Raw genomic sequence first — 15,757 nt, forward strand, 5'->3', positions numbered from 1 at the left:
TCGTGTCAACGCCACAGCCTACCTGAGTATTGTTGCTGACCATGTCCATCCCTTTATGACCACAGTGTACCCTTCTGATGGCTACTTCCAGCAGGATAACGTGCCATGTCATAAAGTGCGAATCATCTCAGACTGGTTTCTTGAACATGTAGATGAGTTCACTGTGCTCAAATGGCCTCCACAGTCACCAGATCTCAATCCAATAGAGCACCTTTGGGATGTGGTGGAACGGGAGATTCGCATCATGGATGTGCAGCCGACAAATCTGCAGCAACTGCGTGATGCTATCATGTCAATATGGACCACAATCTCTGAGGAATTTTTTCAGTACCTTGTTGAATCTATGCCACGAAGGATTAGGGCAGTTCTGAAGGCAAAAGGGGGTCCAACCCGGTACTAGTAAAGTGGCCGGTGAGTGTATATGTATATACACAAACACATATACACATATTTAGTGTATATATATATATATATATATATATATATATATATATATATATATATATATATATATATATATATATATATATGAATGCATATTAATGCAATTAATTAGATTTAAACATACCTTAGTTACTAAACATATAATACAGTATTTTTTATCTTGACTTCAACGATCTGTGATTAAAAAAAAAAAAATTTACATTTGTAAAATCAATCAATGGAGATAAAAAAAAAGGATGAAATAAACACACCATTCTTCACATGTGTACTTTAGTATTTAACTTAGTGTACTTTGATAGATTGACAAATAAGAGAGTGTACCACACATGTATCTATTCCAAACTATTCCAGTGTGCTGAATAATATGCTTAAGCTCAAGTCTAGTGGTAGTCAGATGTGCATTAGAGAGGATCCTAATGCCACGTAATGAAATAACAATATGTCTTGCTTTAGGATATTTTCTCTTCTTTCTCTTCTTGTACTTTTAGCTATCTGCAGCCACAGCTCTCTACCACCATGTCCTCATATTGCTTATACACAACATTATTAGCTGAGTCAATGTAGAGTATACTGATAGGACTAAGTCTGGTGGGTACACAACAGGTGGGTGGGGTCAAGTTAGCATCCATGGAGTTCATGAGTGTCTGGATAATGGCATGATTGGTGGGCTCGAGATGTGAGCGGATAGGAAAATCACAGATTCCGTTACAGTGGAAGGCCTCATACTCTAATGGTGCGATGATCCAGTCGTCCCAGCCCATTTCCTTAAAGTTAACATGCAGCTGCTTGCGGTTGCACCTTGTCTTTGGATTTTTGTTGGGTTTCTTGGGACGTAGTAGTGGTGCCCTGCGCATCCTGCGCTGCGTAAAAAGGTACTCATAGACAGTTTTGTTGTCATGGCCTGAGCGTGCTTTGATCTCGTTGTAAAAGAGACCGTGCTTCTTTGTGCGGCTAAACACTACAAAGAAGGCCTTCTCCTTGTTTTGCCGGCCTGATCGATCCAGGCCAAGTGACCTGAGGTCCAAAGGGCGGCCCCGATCCAATGCCTCCAACTCAAAACAAAGCTGAACAGCGTTTCTAAAACTCTTCAATAGTTTCCAAATGTCAAACACCTCCCATTTTGGGATGCTGCGATCCTCTATAGGCTGCGTCTGGAGCAGCATAGCCCTTTGCTTACTTGTGGCACATGTGTAAAGTCGAAGAGAGGTTTTGCCCTCAGTGGCAGGGATTCTAAGAGGATCAGTAAAGGGCTTTCGGAGAATGCGTAATTCAGCTCCCAGCAGTCCCTCCTTCTCCAGGGAGCTGATGTTAAAGTAATACCTCTGGTGCCTTAACAGGGGCACATGATCATCTATAACAAATACAAAAGAAAAAGATTAATAAAAACTATGGCTTTATTTTATTCCGAAACATTAAATGCATAAAATTCTAACTAGAATCTGTAATTTGTAAGTATTTTAAATTAAAAATGTATTAAAAAGAATTTAAAAAAATAAAATACTATTCTCTTCTGCCCTTGCTGTGGTGCCATATATAATAATAAAAAAAAAATACATATATATATATATATATATATATATATATATATATATATATATATATACACACACACCAGTATTTTATAAAATATATCAAATATTCAGAAGAATTTATTCATTTACTGTAGGCTTTTAATAACAGACATGTAAGCTTAAAAATATTAAATCATGAATAGTGCCCCCTGTTGAGGTTGCATAAAATTACTAGATACTGTATAGCTTTTACTTGGCCAAGTTGCCCTGTCGAATGCCTGCTGAAACCTGATTGGATAATAGCAATCATGATTTTAAATGATCAAGTTTAGAAAGCCACCAAAAAAGTTTTTAATCAGTGTTTTGGCCAAATATGAGAATAAGGATCATTGACGTTAGTATTACTGTGTAAAGTTCAGATTACAGGACAAATAGAACCCTATAATACTCAGGTCCCATAAAGTTTTTTTTTTTTTTTTTTTTTTTAGAAAAAAACAAACAATTGGATTTTTATTTCATTATATATAGTATACTATAGCATAGTTTGTTATTATTATTGTTATTATTATTATTATTATTATTATTATTATTATAATTAATATTATTATTATTGCAAAACAAAACTAATGTAATTTTGTAGTATTAAGGGGAAGGATTAGTTTAAATTTAAGTTAAATAAATATTGCCAAGTTTGCCCTTTGTCAATGTAACAGAAAATTAAACCTAATATGTCATAACCTATGTAATATGTATATATATATATATATATATATATATATATATATATATATATATATATATATATATATATATATATATATATATATATATAATAATTGGTAAAGAGAATAACATTTAATCCATTACATTGCATTGTTACAATGGCACCTGCCAAGCAAGTGACAGACGAACTCAGTCAAGAATCTGAAAAGGCAGATCTATTTTAGGGGTTCTTTATTGGAATGAAATGGTTAGCACCTTCTAAGTCACTAAGTCTGGGGTGAAAATATTTGTGTACATCTTTACAAAACTGCAGCAAAAGATTGCAGATTTGTTCTCTCACTGTTGAGCTGTATGTGTTACTGCGGCTGCTTGAAGCGATATGAAGCTTGAAGATACCCATATATTTGCCCATACCAAAACCAGTTTCTGCATAAGACCTTTACATTAGTGGATATACTAAACTGGAGATGATTGATTTGTAGCTTATACGAGCGGCTGCTGTTGTGCAATGCTGTTGTGTAACTTGTGTTGTGTGACTTCTATTCATTATGATTACACCTAACATCTTTCATCATATTTAGTCCAGTTTATCTTTACTCTACTAGAAGAGCATGGATTCCCTTTTGCCTGGTCCTTTTGTGCATTTTGTTTTCATGAGGATTAGTTCATATTGCCAATGTCAACTCCAATGACTTCTATATGACTAATACTACTATTCTTAATATTAATAATAATAATAATAATAATAATAATAATAATAATAATAATAATATTAGCAATAACAATAGCAATAATAATAATGTACTTGCAGTTGCCAATACCTTGCCCTTTGTCCACAAAGCTCGTAATGGTGTTAGCCATGCCTGCCTCGTGCATCGCGCTCCGGTTCATCTGCCCAGTGGACAGGGACCAGTAAAGAGACAGCATGTAATCATGAGGTGTGACAGCCGGTAGTCTCGGTGTCTGTCTCTCCTCCGCTTTGTCCTTTACTTTCTCGCTCCTTTTTGCGATATGAGGGGTCGCGAGGACGGCTTTTGCTCCGCTGGCGCGTGCGCTCAGTCCCGAGGGCGCGTGCGCTGCGCGGTGTGTTTGCGTCGCTCCGGCCGTGTGTATGCGCGAGATTTTGGCACCGCTTGGCACTGCCAAGGACGTTAGCCTCGGTCTGGGCTCGAGACTAAGCGAATGCGATACCAAGTGCATGCACACAAGCGCACAGAAGCCGAAGGACAGAGAGAGCACGTTCATCCTCGGAGTTTCGTGCGGGTTCCGACGCAGGAGAAACGCGCGAACATGAGCGTTCCACAACCATGAAAGGAACCTGGAAAGTGAAGATACATGCTCACATGGGTCACATGGAAGGGGGAAATTAGAAAGTTGTGATTAACACCCCGAAAAACTATAATGGGGCGAATTGCTTGCACATGCAGTTGCGCTCCATCACTCAAGTCCGAGAGTGCGATGGACATCCAAAAAGGTGTGAACGTTACGGAGTCTGGCAGAGTTCTGCGCGCATTACCCTGCTAGTGAACACTGCACACAACTTACTCCAAATAATGTCGTAATTACCCCCCCCCCTCCTCTCTCTCTCTCTCTCTCTCTCTCTCTCTCTCTCTCTCATATTTCTCTCAATTTCCTTCCCTCTTTACTCTCTATCCTTTTATTTCTCCCGCCCATTATTACACGTACTCCCCTCATTTCTTTCCTTTCTTTGTCTTGCTCTCTGGCACCTTTTCTCCTAATTTTTCCTCTTTTTCTCTTAGTTATTGTATCGCATTCCTCCCCTCGCAAGTTCGAACCTTGCCCGTGAAAACAGAGCAACACAAAGCACAAAGACAGAGTTGGGGATAGAGGTAGATCTCCAGGTGCTATATATATGTGGGTGAGTACACCCATCACATTTCAGCTACCATTGTAGTAGACCTTCTCAAGGGACAATACTATATAGATAAAACTTGGACATATTTTAGAGTAGTCAAGGTGCAGCTTGTATAGCAGTACAGATTTACTGTCCTCTAAAAATAACTCCACATACAGCTATTATTGTCAAAATAGCTGCCAAAATAAAGTGAGTACACCCTAAGTGAATATGTCAGAACTGTGTCCAAAGTATCAATATTCTTTGTGAGCACAATTGTTTTCCATAACTGCCTTAATCCTCCTGGGCATGGAATACACCAGAGCTGCACAGGTTGTTGCTGGGATCCTCTCACTCTTCCATAATGACATCACGGAGCTGCTGGATGTCAGACACATGGCACTTCTCCACCCTCCGCTTGAGGATGCCCCACAGGTGCTCAATAGGATTCAGGTCTGGAGACATACTGGGTCACTTCATCCCTTTCAGCAAGGCAGTTGTCATCTTGGCAGTGTGTTTGGGGCTGTTTTCATGTTGGAAAACCCAGTTTCTAAATGGAGGGCATCATGTTCTGCTTCAAAATGTCATAGTACTTGTTGGAATCCATGTGTCTCTCTATGAACTGCAGTTCTCCAACAGCACTCATGCATTACTTTTGAAACCAGCATTTGTACCTGACTTACAGCCAGTTCCGAGTGGAAACCAGCTTGGAAAACCTCTGTATGACCCCGGCCACTGTACTGAAACATTCGGTTTCAGGGTGTTACCAATCTTCTTATACATAGGCCGTTTTTGTGGAGAGCAACAATTCTAATTCCTAAATCCTCAGAGTTCTTTTCCATGAGGTGCCATGTTGAACATTCAGTGGTCAGTATGAGAAAAGTGTACCCAAAGCAGCAAATTTTAACTGCTCTAATACAAGATACATAAATTTGTATAGTACTGTTAACAGACAAAAACATAAACATGATCAATAAGACGTTTGGCTTTGCACAGTTAAACGACGTACAGCTGTCATTTACATGTTAGGGTGTTCTCACTTTTTTGCCAGCTATTTCGACAGTAATGGCTGTTTGTTGAGTTATTTTCAGAGGACAGTTAATCTGTACTGCTACACAAGCTGCACATTGACTATTCTAAAGTATATCCAAGTTTCATTTCTATAGTATTTTCCCTTGTGAAGATCTACTAAAATGGTTGCTGAAATGTGAGGGGTGTACTTACTTTTGTGAGATACTGTATATATTATATACACAGTTAGATACCACTTTTAATAGTGCTATTCTGGATATGCCAACCTTAATCAAATATCTAACAGTGTTTAATGTTCAATATATTTGCATAGGGCTTTGTTCCAGAAGCAGATTTACAGAATACAATATATGTATATTTGTAAAAAATGTTTTAAATTAATTCATATACGTTTATCCCTTTTTAGTTTATCCCTAATAAGAAAGCCAGTGGCGACAGTGGCAAGGAAAAACTCCCAGAGGTGGTATGAGGAGGGAACCTTTAATTGGAATCAGCCTCTAAAGTCCTCATCTGGGTTACCTCAAATGTCTAGTTATTAGAGTTCCACCATTGTTGAGGTAGTCAACAGTTCACTGACACTTGAATGAAAAAACTGTTCATGGCAACTGTAGTCCTAAGCCTTTGCAGCCGACATGTTTATATTATTTACAGTCCAAATCCATCTTCATGGTTAGTGAGTTTAACCCTCCAAAATAACATCATGGACCTTTAGACTATTCATGGGGAACCATCTGCAGCGAGTCATCTCCAATTGAAAAGAACTCCATCCTGAGTGTCAGGATGAATCAGGGGGGTGGGAGATGGTAGTTCAGTGGTTAAGGCATTAGACTCTGGATTGGAAGGTTCAAATCCCCACACCACCAAGCTGCCACCCTGAGCAAGGCCCTTAACCTTCAACTGCTTAATTGTAAGTCGTTCTGGATGAGGGCATCTGCCAAATGCCATAAATGTAAATGTAACTGCATCAGGCAGTTCTAGAAAGAAGAAAGGGACAAAATCACTGGTACCTATACAGCATGCTAAACTCGACATAGTGTGAGGGAGAGGTTGAGGGTGGGAGCAACAAGAAGAGACTATCTATGACAAATAAAAGGGACAGCCAGAAGTTAATACAGACATGAGGGATCTCATTATAATTATATAATCATACATTACAATCATGACCCACCCAGATCTGCTCCTTTACCAAAGAAAAACCTTTTCACAAAATGCATGATTAAACAAATATACCAAATAGCCTGCAATGGCCAAAAGTTCACTCGGGTACTGCGGCACGAGAACATTCAGTGCTGTATATGTCAGCAGTAACATTTTATTATCAATACGAAAGTTGATTGAGAGATTGTAATGTGGAGTGTATAAAACAGGGGTTATTGGGTTATTTTTTGCTGGTCCTGGTAAAGGACCCTTGCTGCTGCATTCTGGACATATCCGTGCATTTGCTGGAATATCCAGACAATAAGGCATATCAAAGAGAATATTGGGATCAGGCATTAAATGTTTGTAGAATGCATTAAAAATTATATTACACTAATCCTGAATATCAAGCAAAACTTTTCCACCACTCACAAAGGCCACATTGGAAACCTCTGATTAAACACATTTCATGATATTTCAATACACAAACTCACTTGCATACGTTCTGACATTCCTCATTTCGTTTTGGTTGCCAGATTAAAATATGTAGAACCAAGATTATCTCATTATTCCAACTTCCCGTGTTCCAGTCAATAAATCCAACTCGCATTCAAGACAGCATTTTTTGTTATATTATAGTATAATATATTGTGCCATAATAGGAACTCTCATAAACCCTATATAAATGTTCTTTTAAATGATTTGACTTCACACCATATTTGATGCATGCTGTCAGTGTATTCACTCTACAACTATTTCACACATAAAATTTGCTGCAGCAATCCAGGCACATTAGTTTATCACACCATTAATCTCATTGCTGTATTAGAGTCATAAATAGTAAGCTGTGCTACAGAAATAATTAGATGACAGAAGTCACCTTATGGTTATAGAGATTTGGCAGGAGCTACACCTTGAAACTGAAACTATGCATAGTTTTATTTGTGGAAAGGTTCCCGTTATGCATGCACGGTGTGCACTGTGCATTCATCACTACTTTCGTAATTCTTAACATAAAAAGGCTATTTTCATTCCCTTCTATTAAGTGACACTGTGATGTTGTTTTAATCTTTAACAAAATGAATAAAAAGTGGACTGTAATTTATCGTAAACATTATCTTTTTCAGGAAATGTTTAGCCTTTTATAGTCTAAGCATTAATTTTTTTTCACCATCATGAAATTATCATCATCATCGAAAGATATAATGATATATAATGCTAATATTGCTAAATAATAGATCTAATTGCAATATATAATGCTGCCAGTAAACTAAAAGAGTTTCTGTTAGATAAGCAACTTCTTTTTTGGGAAGTATTTCTTGCAATACAAATAGTTTAATAAATGTAGCACGATCACACAGGTTTCTATAATACATTGCACCTCTAAAGTAGTATAGCTTTCATCGTGCTTTTGGTGCATTAAGTCTTATTTTAAACAAAGATTTAATTTGAGATTTCACGTCCATAAAATGTATAAATGACATCTTCCTGTTCATTCATACATGGTCCATACGTTTATATATCCCCATCTCCGGGGTTATGGACCGTTTGCAATGGTATTCTGCAAACACCCACTCGGTCTTCGTTTATGGCAACCAACAGCCAACCTACATTTTGAAAGGAATGACACTCAGGATCTAGAGTGTTTTTTGTGAGAAAAAGCCTGGTTTCCAAGCTGTTTCAGACTTGAGCACACCCATTTTGGATCGCCAAGGTGAAACTCACGATGTATACATAAACATACTCAGCCAGGGGTGAAAACCGCAGCACTGGCATTCAAAACAGTGAACACAGCACATTTTATGCCTGACCATGCTACATGTACTCTTCTCTCAGGATGTTTTCAGAAGGGGGAGCTGAAGGGGAAAAAAGGAGGAAATGTCCACTGGCCTGCGGTTTACTAGCTCTCTGCTAGCATATGAGGGCAAGAACATTTCTTTTGTGTTCATGTTCCTCAACCCACACCTCTTCCACTGGCATCATGCCACTGTGCAAACTATAGCAGAGTACACTAGTGGTATCAAGGTACAGTGCCAGAGACAAAAGCCACATACATTGCTCAGGGGTAAGCATGAATAAGACAAATAAAGAGTGAGATTTTCCTGCCAAGAAGCCAGAGTTATTTGTTGTTACGTCTGTAGCTCTGCATCTGGTCAATGGATTATGTAAAACAAGGCCCATGCAGAAAAAAAAGAATGCAAAAGTACAAAAAGAAAATAAAGATTGAGGGAAATTTTAACACTCGTGTCACACTTTTTCTCACACTATGAATGCATATGTTTCCCAAAAAATAATTGGTTTAAAAATGTAATGAAGAAAAAAACAACAGGTATATATATATATATATATATATATATATATATATATATATATATATATATATATATATATATATATATATAAAACAGGTGTATATATATATATATATATATATATATATATATATATATATATATATATATATATACATGGTGTCACATTTGTAGAACTTGCATTAGTCAGTTTGTCAAATAATGAACAGCACATGGAAGGAAAAGAGAAAATACTTTTTTTTTTATTCTGTTTTATTTGCATAGCACTTTTAGCAATGGACATTGTCCCAAAGCTTTACAAAAATAAAAATATGAACATTTAAAACATTTAAAAATGTTTAATTTAGAAATTAGATTAGAAGTTTATTCCTAATGAGCAAGCCAATGGCAACAGGTAAAAACTCCCTGAGATGGTATGAGGAAGGAACCAGACTCAAAAGGGAACCCATCCTAATCTGGGTGACATCGAATTTCCATTCATTATAGTTCCATCATTGTTGAGGTTATCAGCTGTTCATGGATGGAGATTGTAAAACTGGTGATGGTAGCCCTAAGTCATTGTAGCAGCCCAAAATCTTCTTCATGGTTCTTGAGTTTATCCCACTCGACAGTAACCTCGTGGATCTTTAGACTGTTAATGTGGAACCACCGTCAACAGCAGCGAGTGGTCTCCAATCAAAAAGAACTCCATGCAGAGGTTGGGCATCAGGATTAATCAGTCAGGTCTGGTAAGTAGAAAGGGACGGGTACCTCAGCAGCATATGCGACTTGGCAGAGAGAGAGAAATAAAAGAGAGAAAAAGAGAGGGAGAGAGTGACAGGGAGAGAGAGACATGTAATATTACGGAAAGGTAAGGAGTCATAGTTTTTCTTATGCCTTCACTTATATAAAATCTTTTTGGCATTCGAATTCTGGCATTAGAAAATAAAATAAGCCTGAAATAAAAAGTGCTATTCAGTTTAAGCAAAAAGTTTCTAACAAAATCTAAACATGACAACCATACCAAGAAAATCAAACAAAGCAAGAAAATCAACTTTGAGATTTAAGAATTAGAATTGTTTTTATCCACAAAGATGACCTAGGCTATAAGAAGTTCAGTAACACCCTGAAACTGAGTTACAGTATAGTGGCCAGGGTCATACAGAAGTTTTTCAAGTGGGGTTCCACTCGGAACAGGCCTCGCTAAGGGGCGATCAAAAAAGTTGAGTCCTTGTGCTGTGTGCCAGGTGCAGAAGCTGCTTAAAAAAGCAGATGCGTGAGTACTGCAGTATTGCTTTAGAGGTTGCAGAAGCAGAAAGCCCACTTGTCAGTGCTCAGATCATATGCCCCTCACTGCAACAATTCGGTTTGCATAGACGTCATCCCAAAAGAGAGCTGTTTTTGCTGAAGACAACATGTCCAAAAGCATGAATTACTGGAACCATGTCCTGTATTCTGATGAGACTAAGATAAACGTGTTTGACTCAGATGATGTCCAGCATGTGTGAGGAGTACCAAGAAAATTGTGTCTTGCCTACAGTCAAGCATGGTGGTGGTAGCATCATGGTCTGGGGCTGCATGAGGGATGCTGGTATTGGGAATCTGTAGCTCATTGAGAGAAACATGGATTCCAACATGTACTATGACATTCTAAAGCAGAACATGATGCCTTCCCTTCAGAAACTGGCCCGAAAGGCAATTTCCTAATATAATAATAACCCCCAAGATTACAACTGCCTTACTGAGGAAGCTGAAGGTAAGCGTGATTGAGTGGCCAAGTATGGATTCAGGTCTGGAGACATACTTGGCCACTCAATCACGCTTACCTTCAGCTTCCTCAGTAAGGCAGTTGTAATCTTGGGGGTTATGGGGGTCATTATGGAGGAGTAGAAGAGGAACAACCTTTGCAGCTCTGGTGAATTCCATGCCCAGGAGAATTAAGGCAGTGCTACATAACAATGGTGCTCACTCAAAATATTGATATTTTAACAAATATCCAATATCCAAGTTACATTTCTGTCGTTTTTATAAAATATACTAAAATGATTGCTGAAATGTAAGCGGTCTACTCACTTTTGTGAGATACTGTATATATATTTCTTTTGTGAAAGTATATGTTTTCCTAATGATTGTTATTTTACTTCTTTTTGCAGCATATGTATTTATGAGGTTCGTTTGTAATTAGTGCTTTAGGGCCCAAATGAGCTTAACAGTGTGAACTCACTCTAAGACGTAACGAAATGGTGACGAGCAAAAACAAAAATGAAGCAGAGAGAATATATCCTCATCTGACCATTACTGTAAACCATAGGTTGTTTAAATTGGAGTCTTATCGTTTAGTTAAATTACTTATTTCATTTCTAATCTTGCGGGCTATATATGGATACAGATATACTGATTACTGGCATCAATATGTTGTAGATTAAGAAGAATCATTTGTCCTTACATGTAGGCCAAATGGAAAGCAGAAAAGTTCCCCTGCTTATAGCTCCCTCTTGTGGTGAATATAGTCCATGTAGACCATAAATGTAACTCTTTCAACATAATCTTGTTATACTTTAGTTTGCTGAATACTGACTTCATTTTAAATTAAGTTAAAAATAATTACAGATAATCTTGATCCAATACATATGTGAAAATAAATCGTGTCTGCTTTTGGATGACATTTACTGCATGGTCAATATGGTCAATTATAAACCACTTGATTAAATAAATGTATTAAACCAAACTTGCCTTTCACAAAATGTCATCTGATTATTTTAGACATTCTGACAACTCATTTTATCAGATATTTCGCAAAGTTCACCCACAGTTACATCTGGCTTTCTCTCTTTTTCTCTCCCTCTATATGTGTATGTATGTGCATGTGTGTGTCCATTTGTTAGTGGAAGGAAGAAGAAGTTTATAGGTTTGAATATAGGTGTGGGTTCTGTAAATTATGTCTTTGTGGTTTGAAATAGTCAGCTCATTCAGTTTCACCTTCCCCAAAACTATGCATCCCTATAAATATCATTACTTAAGCTTTAAAGTTTTACTACATATTTAATCATGATATTTAAAAATATATATATAATTCTCCAAATCAAGACATAAAACAATACCCGTGTTTCAATATAGCAATTATTACTAAATGATCACAGTGATGAGAAACTATATTATTCTAAACTATATTATTGCTAAAAACATTTTGTTATAATTTTAATAGTAATTTTGTTTTTCAGATTTGTTTAATGCATACATTCTCAATAGAAATGAAATTGAATATATTTAAATTTCAGATTAAGTAACATTCTATAAGAGAGTTCTTATAGCAGCAACCAGGTATAATAATAAATAATAAAAAGGCTTTGAAAATGTTCAGTATTCATAACTAATTATGAATTCAGCTTCATAAGATAAAACAAATAATCACATTACTTTAAAAAACATTACATTAAAGAAATATCAAGCTAAATAAACGTGTAACTAACATTTTAAATGTTATCTACTGCAGTAGCATCATAACACAATATAAATAAATAAATAAATAAATAAATAAATAAATAATGTGATAAAACTTTTGCATGCTTACTGGTAGGTCTAAATAAGTTACTATACTTCCTATTTAACCTTATTTCCATACCATTTAATGCACATTACCTCTATAACTGTGTAATTTACCCACAATTGTGAGTGTTTCATATGCTCATACATTGTGCACTCATTTTAAGTGTAAGAGGGCTTCTGGATCCATAAGCAGAAAGTTTAATCACAAATAAAAAACAAAGTTGGCAAAAACAACAACAACAACAACAACAACAACAACAACAACAACAACAACAACAACAACAACACAAAAACTGTGTGAACATTAGCCCAGGCCTTGCACAGGATAAAAGTCAATAATAAGCACAACTCACAAGTAACAACTAACCCTGGCTAACAAGGTGCTTTGTTCTTCTGTTCAATTTTCCAGTTTAATTTGAACTTTTATTAATTTTTTTTTAAAGTTGAAAGTTAAGTTATATTTAGAAAGTCTCAAGAAGTCATTAATAAGTTGTATACATTAATTAAAATGTAAGTCACTCTGGTTAAGCCATTGGCCAAAGACTTATCTTATTTCTTGTTCCCCTTGTTTTATTAAATTTAAAGTGAAAAATGTTTACCCTCATGTACTTAATTTGTAATCTGATTTGCCAAAAACCAAAATGTATAAAGTAACTCATTTATTACTATAATTATTATTATTAATTTAGTCATCATGATTTTGAACCTTGTTCATGCCTTGTCCAGCAGTGAAAGCTTTTTGGTGTAGGTTTTTACCTCACTATTTCAATCACTAGTCCAAAATTTTTTACTTAACTTTACTAAGAAGAGATTTCAAAACGAAAATAAGTCCTGAACAAACATTGGTGGTCAGCCAGTGTCATTTAGAAACAGTGCTATTTACTGAGTGGTCATTGGGAAAGAATTTAGGTGTAATAAATTTAGTCAGTACATACTGTTGAGTCTTTCAACTCGTATATCAGCAGCTGCTGATGTGACCACTATTGGGTTCAAAAGAGTAACTAATGTCTACACAAAAAAGTTGCAAGTTAGCAAGTCAGTGTTTACATTGCACATTGTGCACTTATATTTCTTACATTTGCACTATAGTAATTGTAGTGCCTTATGTTCCTATAATTTGCCATAGAATGCTGGGAGGATTCAGAGAGTAAACATTTCATTGTATAGTGTAACGACTGATTTCTGTGTATACAACAATAAAGTCCATGTGATTTCTATTCTGTGCAAACAGCAAGTAAATGATGGTGGGCTGGGGTGGATATGTCTGGGCTGAATGTTCTTCAGGTATTCACTCTCCACTTATTGCATTATAAGACTGTCCCGATTAACTTGAACCATGTTGTCCCAAATTACTTCAGAGTAACTAAGTAAAACAAACTTTAACTTGCAGTACCGCTATTTTACCAGGAGAGGGCAATGATATTACGGTTTTACCACTTTCACCGAAGATCATAAACACACACACACACACACACACACACACACACACACACACACACACACACACACAAATTAATATATACAAATACATCCCCTACTTCAGCTAACTAAGTACTAAATGGCATCTCCCATTCTTAGATTTACTTACAGTAACTATAAATGCGCACTAATTATTATTATTATTATTATTATTATTATTATTATTATTATTATTATTAATAGTAGTAGTAGTAATAATAATAGTAATTATAAGAAGACAAGAAGGAAAAAGGATATCTCATGTGGCACTACCAGTTATACTGGATGCTTTCATTCAGCCTAAAACTCTTAGGCCAGCTTATGTGTTTGTGTAATAACTGCTGTGAGATAACATAAAAGGAAGTTGTTTCAGGAACAGTGTTCACAGGGAATATAAACAATGTTGACCCTCTAAATAATGTTGAACATTTACTACTTCCTGGCTGCCATGAGCTCTGTAAAAAAAAATCCTATTCTTTCTGAGAGTGAATTGCTGAACTATAAGTTAAGCAGTACATTATGTGGCCTCAAATGTATAACCTGTGCTTGTTAAAAGTCTCTGTTTCTGAATAACGTCCGATGTTTTTGGATTTTCCTCGTCCACTTTGGTTTTCGGAAACACTTCCTGTTTCCTGTTTACTTTTGTGCTTTGGATACTGTTGGCATCATGTATAAACATTTCTCTTCATAGATTTACATGTTTCTCAAGTTTCATTTACAGGCTTCATGTCAGCCATTTTACATTTGTGTTTATGTTAGAATCTGCAAATACTATTTACTACATTTCACTTCCGGTAGTCTAAAACTACACCAGAAAAAATATACAGTGTTTTTCCAAAGTTTTGAAATGCCTAGTCTTTTATTATTTACACCTACATGCTTCCTTTGTTTATATCCAACACAATTTAACGGTATGAAGACTTACTTTAAACAAACATATATATATATATATATATATATATATATATATATATATATATATATATATATATATATATATATATATATACATGTGAGTGTGTAAAGCTGTTCATTTATGCTAAGGGTGAAAATAAAGTTTAACATATGTACATTTATATATTGACCTTGCAATCCAGGTCAGGCCATTCCATGATAGATAACACTCCAGCTGAATACTTGCAATCTAAAGCACACAAAGCACAGAGCTTGGATTTATGCTTTGGATCATTGTCTTGTTGAGCTGCAGTTCAGATGAAATTGGGTGGCTTTAAAATATGGAATACTAGCCATATTGGTTCAGTATTCCTTTCTCCCAGAATAAATCTCCTACCTCTGCTGCTTCAAAACAACCCCAAACCAATAAACGTCCACCTACAGGTTTGACAGTTGGTGTGGGGACAGTCTGATAAGATTGTTTCTTTTTTCTCTGTCTTACATAAGCTTTTGTTAGAGCCAAAAAGGTCAAATTTGGATGTGAACAAAAGGAACAAGCATTGCAAAAATTATAAAAGAGTAGGTGTTCCCAAATTTTTGACAGGCACAGCACAATTTTTGCCACCATGTGACTTTGGATATAGAATCGATCCACATCTGGAATGATTTCAAATAGTTGTCCTTCAGTTTTCCTGGCCTGTGATTGTCTGGTTCGTCTGTAGCATTTTCTGTTTCATTTCATTTAAAACAACAGCATTTTCAGTTCCCATTTCCACCTCCATTTGATGACAATAGAACACACTGTTCACAATGGTTTCCAGTCTCAGGGGTTTATCAGACTGCCAGTTAAGGCAGTGCCAAAGGCC

The 15,757-nt window shown here is 36.2% G+C and overlaps 1 protein-coding gene across 1 annotated transcript; it reads right to left on the minus strand.

The window, feature by feature from the left end:
* Positions 1-682: 682 nt before the first annotated feature.
* On the minus strand, positions 683-4,155 carry gdf5 (growth differentiation factor 5). Its single transcript, XM_046854625.1, has 2 exons — positions 3,500-4,155; positions 683-1,795 (listed from the first exon to the last, which is right to left on the minus strand). The coding sequence occupies exons 1-2, from the start codon at positions 3,921-3,923 to the stop codon at positions 933-935; spliced, it is 1,287 nt and encodes a 428-aa protein (XP_046710581.1). The 5' UTR covers positions 3,924-4,155; the 3' UTR covers positions 683-932.
* Between the last annotated feature and the right edge of the window lie 11,602 nt (positions 4,156-15,757).

The sequence above is a fragment of the Silurus meridionalis genome, chromosome 1 (genome assembly GCF_014805685.1).
Source record: "Silurus meridionalis isolate SWU-2019-XX chromosome 1, ASM1480568v1, whole genome shotgun sequence".
In the NCBI taxonomy this organism is placed as follows: domain Eukaryota; kingdom Metazoa; phylum Chordata; class Actinopteri; order Siluriformes; family Siluridae; genus Silurus; species Silurus meridionalis.

Bases quoted from the DNA above. Each gene is read 5' to 3' on its own strand.
- gdf5 (XM_046854625.1), bottom strand. From the start codon at position 3,923: ATGAACGTGCTCTCTCTGTCCTTCGGCTTCTGTGCGCTTGTGTGCATG. The intron at 1,796-3,499 runs GTATTGGCAACT...TATTTGTTATAG, and splicing joins CTTTGTGGACAAAGGGCAAG to ATGATCATGTGCCCCTGTTA.